The following is a 22,123-nucleotide window of genomic DNA, read 5'->3' as shown; positions in this document are numbered from 1 at the left end:
CAGGGTGGTGGAACAGTTGCAGTGGCGGAGGGGATGGGCTGCAGCTCCAAAGTAGAGCTACTGCAAATGCAAATAGAAGTGAAAATTTGATATTCACAACTTTGAATGTCACTTCTTCTACCCTGTATGTGTTATCTCCTTATCTCAATTGAGACACCATCCAACATGGTAAAAACAACTCCATTGAAGTTAAAAAAAAAACTTTTTTGGTAAATAGTTTTATTTGAATATCACTAAAATAAAAACAAAGCTCCATTGGGCTTGTTAGTTGGACATGTCAATCAATCCATATGCAGTTTTGAGATCCGAAGCCCATTTCGTTTAGGGTTAGAGATGTAGAAGTTGCAGAGAATTGCGCTGCGGCCAAACCTTCATATAAAGGCCAAGACTGTGCTCGAAACCCTCACCATTTCTTCTCCATCTCGTGCAATCGCCGCAGGTACAGTGGCATCAACCCTAGCTTGCTCTCTCGATTTTGCGATTTGTGAACGATGGATCCGTTTGTGTTCTCGTTGTTTCATCTGAATTTGATCATCAATGCTAATGTTTTGATCTTCCATTCCTTGTAGTTGAAGCAGGAAATCATGTCTCACCGGAAGTTCGAGCACCCCAGGCACGGTTCCCTTGGATTTCTCCCAAGGAAACGAGCTTCTCGTCAACGTGGAAAAGGTGAACCTGCTTTTCTGTTTGTAATGTTTCATCTGAAAATTGATTTGATCGTCAAATAGCTTGTTTGAAAATTGAAACTGTTTTGTGTGAACTCGTTTTTTTATCCTATTCGTTGCTGTACATTCATGTTTGTTGCCATTTCCTTGTGGTGAATGAAATTGCTTCAGAAAAGAAATGAATTAATCAAGGCTGTAGTCTCTGAATCAGCTCGTCTAGCTAAATTCCTCTGAATAGAGGTTTTGGTATGGAACCCTCCAAATGAGCTAGAGATTTGGCATTGCCATAGGCCTTTGGTTTGGAAGCATTTCTTCATTCATGGGATTGGTGCTAATCATTTATGTACTGCAATGTTTAGGGTAATCAGTTTTTTTTCTCAATCAGATCCCAGGCTCTCTTTTGTTGGACTTAATTTTTTTCTCTATTTTCAACTTCACTGGATTTTTTATATGGATGTATTTGAATTATAAATTATGAATTCTGTTGTGGAATATTTGATTGGTTTTTGGAATATGCAATGTGAAACATTTTAATTGATACCACTGGTTTATCTTTTCTAATGTTGAAATCTTATGCTTTTCCTTGATAAGATCTATGTAAATCAAAAAAAGAATAAAGAAAAATGTGTTGTGGATACGATCAGAATTTGAATGATAAAAAGTTGTGATTTGCTTTTGTTTTCTGTGATTTGTCCAATTGAATATATTATGTGGGCTTTAACATTACAATATGGTGCTGTCTTTTGACACAATTTGCCTCCCTTCTACTGTGAAATTTAGCAACCATCAAGTATTATACATTATAGATATCAATCCTTCATCATGTTGTGCTTTTTTCAGCTAAGGGACAAGCAGGCCTCTGCCAGTGTCCTGTCTCGTCTCTCTGGTGCTATGCACCAATACATATTCTAATTTTCATCTCTTTAAGCACCCTACTATGATTTATCTGTCTATTGATATCCATCTCAATTTTATATTGGTGAATTACATTTGTGAAGTGTTCTGCAGTTTTTCTCATCTTAGCTTGTGGTCCATGTAATATCTCCTTGCCAATTCGCATGATAATATGCCTGGCGGTAAGGTTTGGTTATTTATCTTGTACTGTTCTTAGCACCTTACATCTCTTTAAATTTGCTGCTGCAGTGAAGTCTTTCCCAAAAGATGATCCTAGCAAGCCATGCAGATTGACTGCCTTTTTGGGCTACAAGGCTGGGATGACCCACATCGTTAGAGAGGTTGAGAAACCTGGATCAAGTAAGCTTGGATACCTTGAACTTGAGATGCTTATGGGTCTTTAAACAAGTTATTTCACGTGAACATGAGATCCTTAGGGGGCTTTAATCAAGTTATTTCATGATAACATTTCAAAACGGGATTGATAAATGAGTTTTTGTCTTTGTTATCTGACTTAACTGTTACTTCTTGATTTTCAACTAATCTTGCTTGGGTATTTCCCCTTATGTATTTTTTTTTTGATAGGAAAATGTTAGTTGTTAGAAATGTTAGTAAATTAATCCCTCCTCTGGGTTCAAACCCGGGACCCTTCACCCTTCATCCCACCCAACCCCTATGTCCCTAGCTCTTACCTCTTGAGCTATCCTCCCTTATTTCCCCTTATGTATTTAACTTTCAGTTTTATAATTTTTTGCCTTTCATTCATTCCATGTGGAAAATCAGGGTTCTTTTTGAATTTTAATAGTTTGAATGTGAAAGTTGTAAAATTTAATTATTGTTCAAATTATATGTATCCACATCTATAATTTTCATAGATGCCTTTTCTAAAAACATTGTTAATTTCATGTATTAAAATTCCTTTAATTATAATTGTATGATCATTTTGTGGGGTGTTAATTATTTTTCCCACTTTGCATTATATGTCCCTGGTCACCTTGTACTTATGACATTCTCTACTGCAGAACTTCATAAGAAAGAGACATGTGAAGCTGTTACTATCATTGAAACTCCTCCATTGGTTGTTGTTGGAGTTGTGGGTTATGTGAAGACCCCTCGCGGTCTTCGCACACTGAATACTGTTTGGGCTCAGCATTTAAGTGAGGATGTTAAGAGACGATTCTACAAAAACTGGTGCAAATCTAAAAAGAAGGCGTTTACCAAATATTCAAAGAAATTTGAAACTGAGGAAGGAAAGAAAGATGTTCAATCTCAGCTTGAGAAGATGAAAAAGTATTCAACTATCATTCGTGTTCTGGCTCATACTCAGGTAAGAATTTGTTTCATGGTTTGAGTTTGGTTCTATTGTAGCTTTGTAAATAAACTTTTTGATTCCCACACCTCACTGAAGTAAATGTATTGTTAATCTATGTATTGTTAATCTTATGGCATTCTAATATAGTGAATCTAGATTCTTTATCTTTGCATTCAGTTTTATTATGATGTGTATGTTTTACATATTAAAGGATACTGTTTTGTGTACTTACAAGCCACTGCATTCATATTTGTGATGTAATAGTTTTTCCCTTAACTGCAGATAAGGAAGTTGAATGGTCTTAAACAGAAGAAGGCACATTTGATGGAGATCCAAGTTAATGGTGGGACAGTGAGCCAGAAGGTTGACTATGCATACAGCTTCTTCGAGAAGCAAATCCCTGTGGATACTGTTTTCCAGAAAGATGAGATGATAGATATCATTGGTGTGACCAAGGGTAAAGGTTACGAAGGTGTTGTGACTCGTTGGGGTGTCACTCGCCTTCCCCGCAAGACACACAGGGGTCTAAGGAAGGTCGCATGTATTGGTGCTTGGCACCCTGCTCGTGTCTCCTTCACAGTTGCCAGGGCTGGTCAAAATGGATATCATCATCGTACTGAGCTGAATAAAAAGATCTACAAGGTCGGCAAGACCGGTGAAGAGTCCCATACAGCCATCACTGAATTTGACAGGTATAGTAGTTTTTATGTTTTCTTTTCTTGGTACCGACCCATTAGAATGGAGGAAGATCAAATAGGAAGTCTGTATCAAATTATGCATTATTTGATCAACTTGTTTGCCCCACTAACTTTTGCTAATGACAGGACTGAGAAGGATATCACTCCAATGGGTGGATTCCCTCACTATGGTGTGGTGAACCATGATTATATTCTGGTCAAGGGTTGCTGTGTTGGACCGAAGAAGCGGGTTATCACTCTTCGTCAGTCCCTACTTAAGCAGACATCTCGTTTGGCTCTTGAAGAGATCAAGTTGAAGTTCATTGACACCTCATCCAAGTTTGGACATGGCCGCTTCCAGACCTCTCAGGAGAAACAGAAGTTTTATGGCCGGCTGAAGGCTTAAAATTTCCAGTGTATCTCTTCACTTGAAGAGCTATTGCTTTTCAATTTTTGCCGCAGAATTAAGATATTTATTGGTCTCTTTTTACCACCTAGTTAGACGATGGTGATTTTGTTTCTGTTGGTTGGCTTTCAAGTTTGAACACTTGTTTTTGCCGTTTTCACTCTGGATTAAGTTAAAAAAATTGTTCCTTTTGCTGTCGTATGTGGTGGTTAATATAATGATGAGCGTTGCGCTTCTTTAATTTCGCAGATTGTGTCACAAAACCATAGAAAGGGTGGCTCTTTAAAAAGGGTATAAGTTTTACTTCGTGGCTTTAGTCTTGTTTAAATGTCGTTGACAAAAAAACCTCTACCTTCATCGATGATTTGTTTCTTTTTCGTCTTTTTCAAATCAATGTAAACAATGTGCAAATCATTTTTCTTATAATATCTCTCCAATCCCCTGGGTAAAGAGCAATTAATTTTCTTTACGTGGTTTATATCTGCTGAATTACTCTCACATCTTTATCACTCATATAAGAGTGATGGTATATTAATATACGCTTTTTTTTATACACGCCTTTTGTTTTCCATACAATTGACACATTTTTGATGTTTTTAGTCGTTGCAACTTGCAAACATTTATAGTAGTTAAAAACCACCACTAAACTGTATGTTTAAAAGACTTTGGCTTAAAGTGGATGTTTGGGCACCATTTCCATAGTCACAAGCTTTAGTTAAACTGTATGTTTATAAGACTTTGGCTTAAAGTGGATGTTTGGGCACCATTTCCATACTCACAAGCTTTAGTTGTTGTGTATGTCACTTTTGGAATATTTCAACTTTCATTCAGCAAACATTTATATTCCATAAACTTGCTCATTGAACAACTTTAGTTTTTATGAATAAAATTTAGGGATAATACCTGAGACTTAGTGAGCAATTTTATATCTTTTTCTTTCAATCTCTACAATAACTTAAGTAATACGCATGTTATTTAGTGTAAGTATGTCACTATGAATTAGTGGTGCAAATAGGTTGGATCGATCCGATTAGCCCGTCCGGCTGAAATTGAACTTAAGAAAAAAATTGGATTGGATTAGATTCATGGGAATGGATTGGGTTCTGGAGGAGAAATTCAATGAGTTCGGTTCAAATTTTGAGTTTGAGAAAGTGAAATCCGAACCAACTATAGTCTTTTGTTGGGATTAATTTCATGTGCCTTACACTTTGTTGGGAGAAATCGGTAGCATATTGGTTGGTAACCTCAATAACTTGTTTGATTCACTTAATTCCATGTTGCATTACATTATGCTACTTTCTAAGAATTTTTTTCATTTTTCGAATCTATATTTGATATCATTTAATAGAAATCTAACCAATCCATCCGACTCAACCGAACATCATCACATGTTGGTTTGATTTGGGTTCGATGGTAAAAAAACATGAAATCTAATCTAAATCAACTCATGCACTTTTGATTGGTTCGAATTTTATCTTGGCAAAAACCAATCCAAACTAACTTGTGTGGACCCCTAGACATGTCTGAATCATAAACTTCAAAATCCATTTTACCTCACACTCAAATTCTTCAAGAGTTCAAGCAAATTTTAATCCTCTTATCCCATGCTAATGTAATCATTTTATATTCATCGAAATAAAATGTAATTAATTTATATAAGTGTAAAATTTTATATAACTTAATTTGTGTTAATTTTACATAATATTTTGTATTTTTTTATTGAAATATATACTTAATCATATAATCAAATTCTCAACTCAACATTATACTCTCTTTGTCAAGTTTGATGACACTTCGAAATTTGGACAATGTCAACTTGTCTGATGAGACTGAGCAGGCTCCAACTACCTCGTACACTCTGTTCTCGTGGCTTGGCCTCGTTCCATAAAACCAACGACAACGAGTCCTCACTGCTTCACCAATGGAACAAGAAGATATCGCATTTGATTCGAACTGGTAGACTAAGCGAAGCAAGGACCTTCTTCGATTCCATGAAGCACCGCAACACCGTAACTTGGAACACCCTCATAAGTGGCCACGTGAAGCGGCGAGAGATTGCCAAGGCACGCCAACTGTTCGACGAAATGCCCCAAAGGGACATTGTTTCCTGGAACCTCATCATTTCGGGTTACTTTTCTTGCTGCGGAAGCAAGTTCGTGGAGGAAGGGAGGAAGCTGTTTGATGAAATGCCTGAGAGAGATTGTGTCTCTTGGAACACGGTTATAAGTGGGTATGCGAAGAATGGGAGGATGGATCAGGCTTTGAAGCTTTTCGATGCGATGCCTGAAAGGAATGCTGTGTCGTCGAATGCTGTGATCACCGGGTTCTTGTTGAATGGTGATGTGGATTCGGCGGTTGGTTTTTTCAAGAGGATGCCGGAGTGTGACTCGGCTTCTCTTAGCGCGCTTATATCGGGGCTTGTTAGGAATGGTGAGTTGGATATGGCTGCTGGGATTCTGCTTGAATGTGGGGATGGGGATGAAGGGAAACATGATTTGGTGCAAGCTTATAACACCTTGATCGCTGGCTATGGCCAGAGTGGCAAGGTGGAAGAAGCGCGACGTCTTTTTGATCGGATCCCGAATGATCAAGGTGATGGAAAGGAGGATGGAAGGAGATTCAGACGAAATGTAGTCTCATGGAATTCGATGATGATGTGTTATGTTAAAGTGGGAGACATTGTTTCTGCTAGGGAACTCTTTGATAGCATGGGGGAGCGGGACACTTGTGCTTGGAACACCATGATTAGCGGCTATGTTCAAATCTCTGACATGGAAGAGGCCTCCAAGCTTTTCAAGGAAATGCCCAGTCCTGATGCACTTTCATGGAATTCAATAATATCTGGGTTTGCTCAGATTGGTGATTTGAAAGTTGCAAAAGATTTTTTTGAGAGGATGCCCCAGAAAAATCTGATCTCTTGGAACTCATTAATAGCTGGCTACGACAAAAATGAAGACTATAAGGGTGCTATTGAGCTATTTTCTCAGATGCAACTTGAGGGAGAGAAGCCAGATAGACACACTTTATCTTCAGTTCTCAGTGTATGTACTGGGTTGGTGGATCTTTACCTCGGTAAGCAGATGCATCAGCTTGTCACAAAGACTGTTATTCCAGATTTACCAATAAATAATTCCCTCATTACCATGTACTCGAGATGTGGGGCAATAGGTGAGGCATGCACTGTATTTAATGAGATGAAATTTTATAAAGACGTGATCACTTGGAATGCAATGATTGGAGGCTATGCATCCCATGGCTTAGCTGTGGACGCTCTGGAGCTTTTCAAACAGATGAAAAGGCTTAAAATTCACCCTACCTATATAACCTTCATTTCAGTTTTGAATGCATGCGCCCATGCAGGATTAGTTGAAGAAGGGAGGAGGCAATTCAATTCCATGATTAACGACTATGGTATTGAACCCCGGGTTGAGCACTTTGCTTCCTTTGTGGACATCTTGGGACGGCAAGGACAGCTTCAGGAAGCTATGGATTTGATAAATAGCATGCCGGTTAAACCAGATAAGGCTGTGTGGGGTGCATTACTAGGTTCTTGTAGAGTACATGGTAATGTAGAATTGGCCCAAGTAGCCGCCCAAGCTTTGATCAGTCTTGAACCAGAAAGTTCAGGTCCTTACGTGTTGTTATATAATATGTATGCTAACTTAGAACTATGGGATGATGCTGAAAGAGTGAGAGTGTTGATGGAAGAAAAAAATGTCAAGAAACAAACAGGGTATAGTTGGGTAGATTCTTCCAATCGCCAATGACAATTTTTCTGTTTTAGAAAGACTTCAATTGGCAACAGATATCATATCATGCCATTGTTAGAGATGCTCACATTCAACTTAACCTCATTAATATTGTCAGATGGGAAAGAAGAACGATCTTTACCAGTTAAGTAGATATTGACGTAAATGTTAGTTTGACCCGGAAGATATCGTACGTCTTCTGTCGAACATTCAGAGGTAAGAACATGTTTGTTTTTGAATATTCTTGTATGGGTATAAATTTGCGGACTTGTAGCTTACATTACTGTCATAAATTTCACAAATAATTTCTTGTTTCTTTTAATAGGTTCATTTGGCAGTATCAGCAATAAGTGATTTCAACCATGGATGGCTGGAATATTGGTATGGCACAAATCAATAATTCTTAATGATTATACATACAAGTTAAGGCACTCCTCCATAGACTCTGAAGGAGGATACTAGACACCTTTTACATGTCCCTCCATGTAGTGAAGTGCGTTCATCCCTTTACGAAAGGCCGCACATTTCTCATCAGCATCACAAAGGGATCCAGAGAAAATATTTTGCATTTAGGTATCTCCATTCCCATAATCAATGACATCTATAATCTCATTGTTTGATGAGACACCAAGACTAAAAAAAAGTCCATACAGGAACCTCAACACCCAAGAAATAAACACTGAGGACCTTCTCGCCGTTGTTAATTTCTTCAAACTTGGAATTTCCTACAAGTTTAAGAATTAACATATTTCTCTTGTTCAGCGACTTGTGCCCAATTGCCCAATCTGGACTATTTGAAACCCAGAGCTTCTTCAGAAATTGTTGCTCCTGTGCAACAAAAGGCCTGAAACAATTTTTCACACAAATGACAAAACAATTTCACAACAGGAACAGGTAAAATTGAATAGGTTTCCAAATTCGTAACCTGTTTTCAGTGTTCATACAATGACTAGGTTTGAAAATCCTAGTCTGATTGGTTCTATCTACACAATGGCTGCTTTGGAAGGTGCTGTATACTTTTATGACATACAACTAGAGTGTGATATATCCCATATATAGCATGTCTTAACATTTTTCTTTTAAAAGTTGAATTTTTCATCATTATAGAAGTGGTCGTTATAAATTTGACGCTGATATTGAGGGAATGAATAATGATGTTGATATTTGATCATAGCAGATTGTTATTGGATTCATATTATCATATCTTTGGTGTCCATGCCATCAATATGAGTGTTATTGTTTTGTGATGAATTATATGTTTGAGATATATATGATGGGGTATTTTGTGTGTATGGCATTCTTACACATTAAAAATAAAGTTATTTAAAATTATATCAGGTATCGAGTTGAGGTGGAAGTCTCTGATGGGGAGGATGTTGAGTATTTTATTTCATTTGAATCTGATGCTCAGTATCTCCTGAGGAAATCATGCCAGGAATTATTGGTGATAGCTAATGTATGGAGTATATCATTATTCAGTCTTGTGTTTCTGTTTGATTGGGTTACAGCATGAAGTTGTTCCTGACTCACTCGGTGACGATGGCCTTGTTCTGTTGACGACAGAGACAAACCCTATGAAGAGAGGGGCACATGAGGCGAAGGAATGTGCGAACGGTGTTGGGACGCCATTGAGGTTGAAAGAAGGTGAAAATTGAACTGGAATAATAATGTTATTGATGTGGTGAAATGGGCTGGGTGATTTATGGGGGTTTCCTTTTACTTTTTTGGAGCTTATCATTAAGAAGCTTGAAGATTGGGTTTGCTGCATTAGCGCATGTTTTTGGAGAACTGTTATTATATGTGTGTTTACTGTTTACACGTTCCAATGAATGCAAAAGAGAAAAACATGAATTGTGAGACTAACCAAGTGTGTACTGATGCTAGCTGATCATTTACCTAATTGATGTGTTATATTCTGGTTGTAGTGTATTGTACTTTATGAATACATTTTTTTTTGGGTCAAATTAAGCAGCTCAACATATTCTGTAAATTGTTAAACCTCATTAGCCTGAAAAAAAGGCGGGCCAAAATTTTAATTACAATTAAAAAAAGAGAGATTCCATATGGAAGAATTTCTCTCCTAGAAGGCAACTTTGCTCAGATGAAATAATATTTCAAGATATTTGAAATATTGTGTGGAGTTCGAAAGCTCAGAATCATATAAACAAATAGTTTCTAATAACGCAATGAATGTCGGTTGCAGCAGTTAAAAGTAATTGTTCGAACCCCTGAGGTTGAGAGTTCAATCCTTTGAAGCTACTATGGGGTTTTATTGGGGCAAGACTTAAAACACCACATCTAATGTTTTACCCATATGCCAATAAATAACTATTAGCTGAAGCTTCTAATATTAAAATCATCATCCCTTGATCACTCTGGTTTGTGGACAAAGAGTGTTGCACTTTCACAGCTGCATAAACTGATTTTGAACCAGTTTAAAAAACACGTTATCAAACCGGTCTGGAAGCAGAATTGAAATCGGATTGAAACCAGGTTTAAAACCGAGTTTTGAACTGTTTGAGTGCCGAATTGGTTTTAATGCTAGTTTCAAAATCAGTTTTTGATGGTTCTCTCAAAAATACTAGTAAATCAGAAAATTGAATATGATGCACAAATTTACAATCATTGTTTGATGCGGGCTCCAAGCATAATATTCCTCCCTACAACCCCAATAAAGAATAAAATAACGAGGGAATGTATAACCAACTCAATTCCAGACAGTAAAGCCAAAGTCTGCTCTCATGCTCTAAGATTTGCATTTCTCACAACCTATATCTAGGAAACAGATCAACCATTTTATAGATAGACGACAAGAAGTAGTTGGGGCATTCTGTTTGAAGTGCTACATACTATAGCTACTGAACACTAAGTTACACTCTTAAAGTTGAGAAATATATTCATCAAAATATCACTGAACCCCAATTCGTCCATCAGCTCATGTTGGCCAGTTTCAAGCAAAACAGCTGCAAAGAAATCAAGAAAAGAACTCAGCTGGTCTCATGCTGCTCCAAATAGGTATACTGATCTAGATTCTGAGAGGGTTCCCCTACAAGTTCCTAGAATGATAGAAGGCGGAGAGAGTTCCCGTTCACCAACATCTTCAGTTGTTCACTTTTGCCAACAGCTAAGAGACCACCAGAGAACACAATTCCTGTTACAACTATTGAAGTATCAGATAATGTCAACATTCCTTCAAATCAGAATATACAAACTGCTTCTGTAGCTGAAATATGATGATCACAAAGACCGCAAGGCTGAAATATGAAGCTCTCACGGTTAATGTGGCACTTTTTTAGAATTAACATGACAAAATTCCAAGACAAGGTCACATTATCATTAAATAGGCAAGGTCACATTATCATTAAATTAGTAAATCAATAATTTAAACAAGCAAAAAGAACAAGCTCAAAGGATTAAAAACAGCCAAATAACACGGAAACTTAATGATGCGATGACCAAGTGTAAAGAACCGGGTGGTAGACGTATAGGCGTATAGAAGAACAAAGCTAAAAAATTAATACCATGATACAACTATAAGAACTTTTAATAGTTGTTCACAACAGACACACATAACAGCAAAAGGTCAAGAATAGAAGGTAGAAAGTCTACAGTTAATTAACACTCGACACTAGCATATTTTATAATTAAGATTTTGAATGACTCAAACTCAAATTCAGACTAGGGAAGACAAAACAGAGAGAAATATACATGTATCTGTACCCTGCATTTAAAAAAAATCCAACAGTTAAGGTTGCGGATTTTCAAGTTTTTTGAAACTTTATAACTTACAGGCATGAATGAATAATTCAGGTTAGTTATAACTTACAGCTAATGCTGCTGCAGCTTGTATCCTGATTAATTATAAAATTTGATGAGTCACATAGTAGTTGCAGAAGAATACCAAACACAGCTGGAGCCCTGCAATATCAAACATTAATCCATAGGTAATTTCTATACTCTGGATAAATCAAATACCAATGAGATGCCTTACTGAAGAGGGCCAAAAAAAGAACAAGACAAACAAAAATTGCAACAAATGAATATCATTTATCAAACATGTTCAACTTTATTAGAGTGAAAGAGAATGAACAAGAGTGTGAATCTGAATGAAGGGCTACAATATATATAATGGTGCTAGGCTACACAACTGAACTGAACAGATATTAAAGTAACAGCTAGGACTATGAGAAGCTACAACCGGCACACTATATTTACACGTCTTTTTCATAACTTATTACTAACAACATCTGCATTAAATCATTTCAAATTGCACACAACAGTTCATCAAGCACTGCAATAATCATTTTCAAAAGCTCTTTTTAAAGCAAGAGTTCAATTACAAAAACACAGAAGACGCGTCAAATTTGAGCTACAACCCTAAAACCGCAGCTGAGCACGACACGATTACATGAGCTCAATAGCTCAGTTGTTTCAGAGTCAGGTATAAAGATGCAGTATTTCATTTTAGAGCGGGCTTATCAGCTATGCATGAATTAGCGAATGAGAAGCACATGTATGCAATAAAAAACCCACAACAAATTGTGATGATAAAAAATAATCAAGCACACACAAATTCAAGGCAACCATGCAAAAAAAAATAAAAAAACCTGCCAGAGTAAGAATGACAAACCTGATCCAAAGAAACTACTGAGTTGAGGTTGAGCCAACATTACCCAAACCCATCTTCTGTCCCAACAATGTAAGCTGCTCTACAAAGTCCACTCCAGTTAGCATTTCTGTTGTTCCATATATGATATGCTTGGCAGGCTGTTGATTTTGGGCAAGCTCTTGCAGACTGCAATATTCAACATAATTACCGCCACCAATCATGAATACAATTGCTTCCTTAAATGGCCCTTTCAAATGGCTGCTACTTGCTCCTGAACCAGACTTGGGAGCACGAGGATCAAATGCTGGGTATGCATCCGTTTCAGGATTTGGCCTCCCTTCAATCAAGGCCTCAACAGTCCTAGCCAATGCTAGCTGCCGGTCACTAGACAAAAGATTTTTGACACCAGCTGTCACTGCACTTATTGACTGTCCATAGAGCTTTTCAGCCCAGTCAACAATATTACTTCTACTTGCAGAATTCGCCGCTGCCAATGAAACATTCAAAGACTTAATCTTTTTCACATACTGGAAAGCGGCAGTATCGACCTCACACTCTCTCAGTGCCGTTTCCACAGCTTCCACTTCTGACGGATTAATGCTTTCTGAGGAAATAAGATACATGATGGCAAAACGCAGCTTATCTATCTTTGTTCCCTTCCCTCTGAGTACACCAAGAAGCTCATTCCGCTCAATTCCCCCTCTAACCATCATATCATTCTCCTTCTTCGCATAAGAATCAAGCGACCTCTCCTTGATCTCACCCAACAAAACAGTAGCAATGTTAGTGTGCTTATCAATCACTTGCTTCCTCTCAGTCAACTCAGGCAGCGAGTTCACAGCATTCATCAAATGCTTCGTGTTACCAATCAAATCCGTCCCCTCAAACTCCGCACCATGGGTTCCCCCAGTCCTCTTATTCACCTCATCCACATCCTTCTTATACTTATTCAGCTGCGTCTCAATCTCCACCGCAACCTCAGGGAACTCCAAAGATCCATTCGAAAGCCAAAACGAATCCGAACTATCCAACTCATACGACCTCATCCCACCTTTCTCCCCCTGAACACTCAACCTATTCAGCTTCAACCCGAGAACATCATGCACCAAAGGCCGGTACCGGAAATCATGCTGAATCGCCACCGGAAGCTCGAAATTCCTGTCAAAGATACACAAAACCGGCCTCTGAAACGAGCTGACAAAGTTCCCACCCTCAGTAAACAAATTATTCTTCGACAACAAATGATCACGGATCCGCTGATCCAACGCAGTCGCAACCATCTCAGCAGGCCCCCCACGAGGGCACCGGATAACCGGCACAACAGCAAGCGTAGCCAGAACACAAAACAACCCAGATACAATCTTCTCCACAATTTCCTCAATTTCACGATCCCCAGCAGAAGGGTCATTGAGCTGAAGAAAACAAGGCTTGTGGGCAAGCGAGAACAGGTCATCCTCAAGAGTAACAAACTCAAGATACTGATCATGAACCCTGGAAATTCTCTGTATAGAATCAGAAGCCAGAGTCCCAGATGCGAGATCTTCAAGGAGTGGGCGAGGAATTGAGGTGGAGAAGTTAAGGTTGAAGGTGTGGTAGAGCGAGCGAGATGCGTCGGCGATGATCCTCTGGAGGTTGTGGTGGGTGGGTTGAACGAAGTACACGGCGGGGACGTCGTGAACGGGGTTGCGATCCTTGTCGATGAGGAAGTAGAGTGTGACACCGTGTTTGCGAAGATCCTTGACATGGATCAATGGTGAGAGGATGTTCTGGCAGAACTTGTCGTAGATGAGGATCTTGTAGGCTTCTTCGTTTGCAGTTCCAGATGAATTCAGAGGTTGATTCAGATTTAGCATTCGAGCAATGCATTCTGATACAAATTGAACGAAGAATCAGTGAAATCAGTGAATGAATCAAATTGAATTGATCGTGTGAATGAATCGATTGATTACCTGTTTGCTTCAGACGGAGATTGAGCGACATGGTGGTGGTGGTGGTGGTTGAGATCGTGAAATTAGGGTTTCCGATTGAGATCTGTAACCACTGTGATTGCAACAGAGAGGTGAAAAATGTGAGAAGATGAAGAGAAGTTGAGGATACAGAGAAAGACGATGATGGTGGTTTCAGTGTATCATGGAAAATAAGGAACACCAATGAACTATGATTCTGCAATCTGCACCATTGATTGATATAGAAGTGAGAAATAATTGAACGGCCACGATCGTAGATGTAGAATGACAAAAATGCCCTTACCCAATGTCTTTCGTTTTAGCCTACCTAATTTGCTTTGCTGATGAGCCTAGGAAGGGTATGAGTTCGGGGGTTCGTTGGCTGAATTGATTCAGGGTCGTAGAGGTGGGAGGGAGCTATGTTCCAGGGCTGAATCGGTTCAGGTGGTAGATGTTGAAGCTCTCGATTTTGTTCATGAATTAAAGAAGATGAGGTTTGCTTTTCAGCCGAGTGAAATATTGAAAAACGATTTTAACTCAAATTCAAGGTCCCCATGTACTTTTCTTTTCTTTTATTAGTCTAGTTGTTCTCATCAGTTGTAATCAGCCAACATGCTAGCTCTGGGCTGATTTTCTTGGGCCATTTTGAACTTTGAGGATTATTGGATATGGATATATTTTGGACACCCAACTTGTTATTAAAAGTGGTTATCCAGATTGTGGTTAAAAAATAAAATGGATCAGATTTGGTTTTTGGTTTCAAAATTTGGACTTCTATAATTTGGTTTGGATTGGACTTTAGTTTGGATGCTCATAACTGGATATTTTGATGACCCCTATTCCCCTAACCAAGAGCAACTATGGATGCTGATCTGGATTGAATTATCCCCCCCCCCCTAACCAACCATTTTATATGTTTCTATCTCTTTTGTACATGACCAAACTATGGATGCTGAAATTCTCTTATGCTATGCTTGATTAAGGAGCCATAATTTTTGCAAGAACTTCTTATCCATTGTATGCTCCTATCTGTGCTATGTTTAGTACATTGATGCCCATATTAATTGGAAGTTTTAAACAAGCCTTGTACCAGAACTAACTGAAAATTAAGCAATTAAAACTTCTGTAAGTATGTGGTTCGGATTTGAAGTTTATGTGATCTCCAAGGTGTCCTCAAAGGGAAGATATGCAGTTTAAGTTATAGTTGCAAGGAAAATTAGCATCACTAGTTGAAGTATGATATTGTAGGGAGGCAACAAATGTATTTTCACTTTGTTCCTTTAGCTAAATATGCAATACAAATAGAGAAGTTTGGTTGGAGTTTGGGAGTAGATTAGAAGATTTTCTTTTGGTAGATCAAAAGGTTCCACTCTTCACTAAGAACTAGTAAAATAATCACACGGTGCTTATAATTTGCTGATAGAGGGGTGAGAAGCAAATGAACATAATTTGCATTAATCTCTGAATTTTCTTTGTTCTGTAATTGTTCAAGATTCATGAGCTACGGCTTCATGTAAGATTGTAGAAGTGGCTCCCAATCTTAGTTGGTCATAATGTAAAGACAAAAGTAAAGGCAGTAGAGGATCCAAATGTGTGAATCAACTGCTTGGTGCAATCCTTTTGGTTGGTTTGTACAATCTTCTCTGTTCCATCACATTCACACAATGGTCTGGATGCATCTTAGAACATTAATTGTGTTCATAACAAGCAGGAGTATACTCAACATAATGTCTCATCGGTCTCTTGTGGGAACCATAATTTGATTTCACATTTTGGCCTTCTTACCCCTTTAATGTTTTTTTACATCTGATATGTTTCCTTGTGATCTTTCAAAAATCTTCTTGATTGATCTGTTTCTTGAATCTCGACCCTTAGCTCATTCATGGTTACGTCCTGAGGATATATATGGAGATTATCTACTAAAAGGAGGAGCGTAATTTTTGGTTCTAAATCTTTTACTTGCAATGCTTGGTTTTTTTTTTTGAAAAGAACCTGCTATCAATTAAATAGGGGGCATAGAAGCCAAAAGGTCTGCGGTTACAAAAACATCGACTTCAGGCGGTACCTCCTCAATCCACACCAAACCGGCGTATGAGGCGGCATTCCTGGCCAAAAAGTCTGCAACAACATTGCCTGAACGGCGAACAAAGACAACAGACACGAAATCTAAAGAACGACACAACTGAAAGCAATCACTAAAAATAGTAGCTAAGTAGTTCCTCCCGTCCGGAGGCTTCTTCCACATTTGAAAGAGAGTGAGACAATCCGTTTCAAAGCAAACCCGCCTGAACCCAAGGTTAATAGCCAACTCAATCGCCCACCGGAAGGCTAAGGCCTCAGCCTCCACCACTGTAGAGGGCCGCTCCACAACCTCCGCCGCAGCAGCAAGGACTAACCCGTCATGATTCCTGGCCACCATCCCCATTCCAGAAACCGCATCTGCTTTCCAAGATCCATCAAAATTAACCTTGAAGACTCCTTGCGGTGGTCTCCTCCAAATCGCGTCACGCACCGGGCCATGAAGATCACGAACCACCATCGAAGTATCCACCTGCGACATCGAAGCTGCCCGCTGGATTGCAACCTCACAACGGAAGGGAACCTCCTGGAAGATGAGCTTGTTACGAGCTTCCCATAACGCATAGGAGGCCATTTGCCAGCTCGCCACGGCATCACTATCAGCATCCACCAAGAACTGTAATAGAAAATCTGTAACAGTGGAAAAATTATCCAAACGCAAAGCAAGCGGGTGAGCAAACCAAAAACATTTAGAAACTGGACAGTGCAACCAAAGATGGCTTACAGTTTCCGACTCATAGCCACATAGAGGGCAAGATGGATCAATGTTCACACCTTTCCGCCATAAAGAATCACGGACCGGAAGAAGTGAACAGCAAACACGCCAAGCAAGATCTTTGCACCTCGGGAGGGCTGTTGTCTTCCAAAAACTTTCCCAAAGCTTTGCAGGCAAGGGAGACGTCGCAATGGAAGCCGACGTGGTAGTCTGCGCCTCATGGTCTCTAATAAAAGAGTAACCTAACTTAGAAGAATATAAACCATCAGGAGCACCTGGCCAAAAGAGAGAGTCATTCACACCTCCATGCATAGACAATGGAAGGGACATAATTTGCAAAGCAGTGTTAGGACAAAAAACATGTTCAACAAGTTCTCTATTCCATTCTTTCCCTGAGTTTAACAACAGGTCAGAAACGTAATTAATATTCAAATCCAACAAGAGATCCTCACTATAAATAATAGGAGTCCCATGTGGTAACCAATTGTCATGGCGGACATCAACCATTTGGCCATTGCCAGTTTTCCACCGAGCGCCCGTTTCAAAAATCCACTTTGTACTCCATATACTAGACCAAGCATAGCTCGGACGCCAACCTTTCTTAGCCTTGAGAATGGACCCATGCGGGAAATACACTCCCTTAAAAATTTGAGCAAACAGGGATTCAGGGTGGGAATAAATCCTCCACCAGTTCTTGGTTACAAGAGCCATATTGAAAGCATGAAGATCCCTGAAGCCAAGTCCACCATCACACTTGGAGCGGCAAAGCTTACTCCAACTAGTCCAATGAATACCCCTCTTGGACACATTTCCTCCCCAATAAAACCGGGAAATCATACTCTCAAGCTCTGCACAAAGACCATTAGGAAGCATAAAACAAGACATAACATATGAAGGGATAGCCTGAGCTACAGATTTAATTAGCACTTCCCTCCCTGACCTAGAAAGAGATCCCTCTTTCCACCCCTTGAGCTTTTTCCAAACACGGTCCTTAACAAACTGAAAAATCTGAGATTTTGACTTACCAAAAATAGTTGGTAAACCCAAATATCTGTCAAAGCTTTCCACTGCCTTTACTCCCAACAGCTGTTTAAGCTCATAAAGACGGTTCTGAGGCACATTTCGGCTAACTGAAAGCATTGACTTGTCCAGATTAATCATTTGTCCGGAAGCACGCTTATAGGTGGCCAAAATGGTTTTCACCACTTCCGCCTCCTGATTAGTGGCTTTAGCAAAAATGATACTGTCATGTGCAAATAGAAGGTGAGAAACAACAGGTGCATATTTCGCAATTTTAATACCATGTAAGGCAGAAACAGATATAGACCTCTGGATAAGCGCAGAGAAGACCTCCCCACAAAGGATAAATAGATATGGGGATAAAGGGTCACCCTGACGCAAACCTCTCAAGGGTGAGAAAACCGGTTGAGGGTTACCATTCAGCATAATAGAGAAGTCTACAGAAGACACACAGTTCATAATAAGGGTCACCCAATGCGTGGGAAATCCCATACTAGACAACACCGCTTGCAAAAAATTCCACTCAACTCTGTCATAAGCTTTTGACATATCGAGTTTGAGGGCCATCATGCCATTCCGGCCTGTGATTTTCTTTTTCATATAGTGAAAGCACTCATGTGCAATCAAAGCATTATCTGTGATCAAACGACCAGGCACAAATGCACTCTGAGAGTTGCTAATCAGATCAGGTAAAATCAGTTTCAGACGATTAGCAATAGTTTTTGTAATAATTTTAAAAAGCACGGTACATAGACTTATAGGTCTATATTGTGCCACATGCAAATGTTCCTTGATCTTAGGAATCAAAACCAACAGAGTTCTATTTATTGAATCAGGCACATGTAGATCATTTAGAACTCGCAAACAGTAGTGGGAGACCTCATCCCCAATAATATGCCAATATTTTTGGTAAAAGAGAGCTGGAAAACCATCCATACCTGGAGCTTTAGTGGGATGCATCTGAAAGACTGCCTCCTCCACCTCCTCCTTCGAGAATGGATCCGCAAGAGTAACTAAATGGCTCTGAGTCACCTTACCCTCCAATGCTTGGTTGCTGAATTGAGATTTGAGACTAATAATCTAGAGTGACTTATGTATGAGTCACCTTAGGATAAGGAAATTTAATCATGGGTCTCTCACAAGGTTGAATCTTGTTGGGAGACAGCGGAATCATGAGTCAAGGAAATAAGATACTAAAAAAATTGATGCTACATATTTACCCAAATTTTTAAGCATTGGTTTTATAGGTTATCTCTCTTTTAATTCTTAATTCACGTGTGACTCGAACTCACACTTGAATTCTCAAATCTATCAACTCTTGCATCGTTGTTCGCTTTACCGCGTCAACGAGACACGCCGCCTGACCACATTGTCAAGAAGACTTTTAATACAAGGAGTAGTCACATGACCCAACGTCAACTTTGATACCACTTGTTGAGGAGACAGTGGGAGGTCATGGGTCAAGTCGTTAAGAGAACTTGCTGTCATGTCTTTACTCAAAATCTTAAGGCATTTGGTTTATGAGACACATCTATAAAGTCTCGCACATTCTTAATCAATATGAGACTTGAACTCACACTTAAATTCTCTTGATAATTTTTTATGTTGTTGTTGACTTCATATATTTGAAAGAATGTAATTCTCAATTAATCTCATCAAACATAGGGGTTTAAAATTATTTTCATGGTATAATATAAAAATCTAGTGTCATCTTGTTATATTGATCCATATTTAAAATTAGTCTCAAACTAATCTAGTACAAGGTTCAATCCGTAAGCGTTACGTAAGGAAGAAATATTTGTTGGAGAAACCTACACACTTAATGGGACTAATCATATTAGACCTAATGTTATTATACCTTATTTTATCAAGTTGTATACTATGCAACATATGACATATCAAACAAACTTTTTTTAACTTTCAATTTTTTTTATCACAAATTGTTATGTGCCTTATGCCATACGTTTTGCTGGTTTTTCCAGAGGAAACCTAAAATCATTTATTCAACTAAAATTCTTGGCCGACACACTACCATTAATTAAAGATGAAATGCAGAGAAAATATAAACTCGACAATTCTTTTCAGAGTATCAATATTGAAATAATCAAACCATAAAGAAAATGTAAATTTTCAGAAGAAAAAATCAATAAAATATTCAACAACTGAGATTTGCTGGTCCTATATTAAAGTCTTTGAAGCTAAATTTGATTGGAAATGGACATTTAAATTAGATTTCTCAATATCGGCCATTGAGATCTGTTTTTTATTTTTTTTTTTTTTAAAAGGATTTTATTGTTACCATGGGTCAGGTCATATGTTCAGTCATTATCGGATATAAAATAAATTATATAGGCATGTATAAAACCTGCAGGGAATAAGGAATGAGTTGGCCCAGTAGTTCCATACTTTCATTTGTTGACTTTTCGGATAGACAAAGAAAAATGCCAATATTATAAACTAATAATATTAGTTCATGATCAATCAAATAGATTAGATCTTCCAGCAATCAAATGGTGATAGTTGAATTCCCGATTGTTGTTGATAAATTCTTGTATTTAGTTGTACTGAATATTTTCTTTTTTGTTTTAACCAAATGACTAATCTTTTGCTCACGATTAGTGGTAGAAGGCAGACAAATTCTCGATAGTGGTCGAGTTTGGTGTAGTGTTAGGGGTGGCATAGGCGGTAAGGTGACGATATCAATGTGGTGGCGACGTGACAATGTAGTTGAGGTTGGTGGAGGTAACAACGGTGGTGACATTGGTGTCCATGGTGATAGTGGTGGCAATTATGGTGGCATTGGCGGTGACAATGATAGTAAATGTGATATTATTCTTGGTGGTGTCCATGAAAATGAAAAAAAATGTCAAAATAAACATGTTTTCTATATTTAAAATATTAAAATTAGAAACTATTTTCAAAAATGAAAAAAAAAAAGAATTATTTTCTCAAACTAAAGAGAGCCTATGGGTTGAGTGGGGAAGACCCAAGTATCAATCCTGGAGAGTGCAATTTATTTTTCTAATGTACCAAAAAAAAAAACTAAAGAGAGCCTAGCTTTACCACCAATATAGCGTATTCATCACTACGAATTAAAATGCTTCAAATGATTGAAATATAAAATTAAGTCACACAATTAAGAGTGTAGCTAATAAAAGAATGTACAATTCATCCATGATCAGGTAGCTACCACGAAGTGTATGAAGAATAGAGTCTCCATGGAAAGCGGAAAGTGGTAAGGTTATGTGCACTGCAACTACTATGCATGTGAGGCATTTAATTATCAGTGTTCATGGTCACAAGCTCACAGCTCACAGGCTCGTGGAGGCGTGGACTTATTAGGCAGCACTGCAGCAACCGGCGCCGCAGCCATTTCTCATGTTTTTGCATTTTGCATTATTCATAGCTTCTAGTAATGATTAATTGCTCTCATAATGAATCCAGCGGGGGAGAAAGTTTTCATTTGTTCTCACCCTGCCTATAAAAAAAATTTGTTCTCACACTAGATGTCCATGCCAACTTTTGAAAACTAAGATTAATCCCGTTCACTATGCGTGGCCAAACATTATTTTAACAACACCCTGAGTCGATCTTGGGAGCTTTATACCGCTATGTCAAGATGCCTGAACTTAGTGGAAGCATGCTTTGGTCGCTAACCGCTTTAGCGAACCGATTTAGTCCATTTAACGACCAATTTGGTCGGTTGCTACTAGACTATTTTCTGGTAGTAGACCAAGATGCCTGATTTTCCCCTGTATTTTATATATGATATGCTTAAATATGTCAGCGTTGAACCAAGTAGTCTTTGTTTTGTCTATCCAGTCGGGAAGAGTCAAGTCTCATTATATCCATTGATAAGTTGTGAAGAGTTTAACCATAAATAATCTCTTAACCATTCCATCAAATAGGTCGAAGATTCATTATTGACTTCTATCTTACTGGTGGTTTTAAAAAACCTCACGAGTATTTTGTCATGAGAAATATAGCAAACATTAGTTTTAATCCCATTTTTATAGTTTTTTTATCCCTGAAAACATAGATTAGCATCGAT

At 38.4% G+C, this 22,123-nt stretch overlaps 3 protein-coding genes across 7 annotated transcripts; 2 read left to right on the top strand and 1 right to left on the bottom strand.

Annotated features, from left to right (window-relative positions):
• Positions 1 to 293: 293 nt before the first annotated feature.
• Positions 294 to 4,155, top strand: LOC130713701 (60S ribosomal protein L3). The gene is made up of 6 exons (XM_057563501.1): positions 294 to 439; positions 570 to 669; positions 1,809 to 1,919; positions 2,582 to 2,886; positions 3,154 to 3,563; positions 3,696 to 4,155. Exons 2-6 carry the CDS (start codon positions 585 to 587, stop codon positions 3,952 to 3,954), a joined length of 1,170 nt encoding a protein of 389 aa, XP_057419484.1. The 5' UTR covers positions 294 to 439; positions 570 to 584; the 3' UTR covers positions 3,955 to 4,155.
• Positions 4,156 to 5,728: 1,573 nt separating this feature from the next.
• On the top strand, positions 5,729 to 9,693 carry LOC130715428 (pentatricopeptide repeat-containing protein At1g62260, mitochondrial). 2 transcript variants are annotated; one of them, XM_057565526.1, is made up of 4 exons: positions 5,729 to 7,919; positions 8,029 to 8,276; positions 8,357 to 8,597; positions 9,042 to 9,693. In XM_057565526.1, exon 1 carries the CDS (start codon positions 5,763 to 5,765, stop codon positions 7,719 to 7,721), a length of 1,959 nt encoding a protein of 652 aa, XP_057421509.1. In that variant the 5' UTR covers positions 5,729 to 5,762; the 3' UTR covers positions 7,722 to 7,919; positions 8,029 to 8,276; positions 8,357 to 8,597; positions 9,042 to 9,693. The 2 variants fall into 2 exon arrangements, with proteins under 2 accessions (XP_057421509.1, XP_057421508.1); XM_057565525.1 differs by having other exon boundaries at positions 8,029 to 8,597.
• A 589-nt stretch (positions 9,694 to 10,282) lies between these two features.
• Positions 10,283 to 14,796, bottom strand: LOC130710419 (SEC1 family transport protein SLY1). 4 transcript variants are annotated; one of them, XM_057559688.1, is made up of 5 exons: positions 14,563 to 14,796; positions 14,262 to 14,482; positions 12,334 to 14,179; positions 11,530 to 11,621; positions 10,283 to 10,854 (listed from the first exon to the last, which is right to left on the bottom strand). In XM_057559688.1, the coding sequence occupies exons 2-3, from the start codon at positions 14,290 to 14,292 to the stop codon at positions 12,348 to 12,350; spliced, it is 1,863 nt and encodes a 620-aa protein (XP_057415671.1). In that variant the 5' UTR covers positions 14,293 to 14,482; positions 14,563 to 14,796; the 3' UTR covers positions 10,283 to 10,854; positions 11,530 to 11,621; positions 12,334 to 12,347. The 4 variants fall into 4 exon arrangements, with proteins under 4 accessions (XP_057415671.1, XP_057415672.1, XP_057415673.1 ...); XM_057559689.1 differs by having other exon boundaries at positions 14,587 to 14,796; XM_057559690.1 differs by having other exon boundaries at positions 10,283 to 10,863; positions 14,262 to 14,796.
• Positions 14,797 to 22,123: the final 7,327 nt, after the last annotated feature.

The sequence above is a fragment of the Lotus japonicus genome, chromosome 4 (genome assembly GCF_012489685.1).
Source record: "Lotus japonicus ecotype B-129 chromosome 4, LjGifu_v1.2".
In the NCBI taxonomy this organism is placed as follows: domain Eukaryota; kingdom Viridiplantae; phylum Streptophyta; class Magnoliopsida; order Fabales; family Fabaceae; genus Lotus; species Lotus japonicus.
The sequence above is the reverse complement of the archived record's forward strand: the minus strand, read 5'-3'. Positions and strand labels throughout refer to the sequence as shown.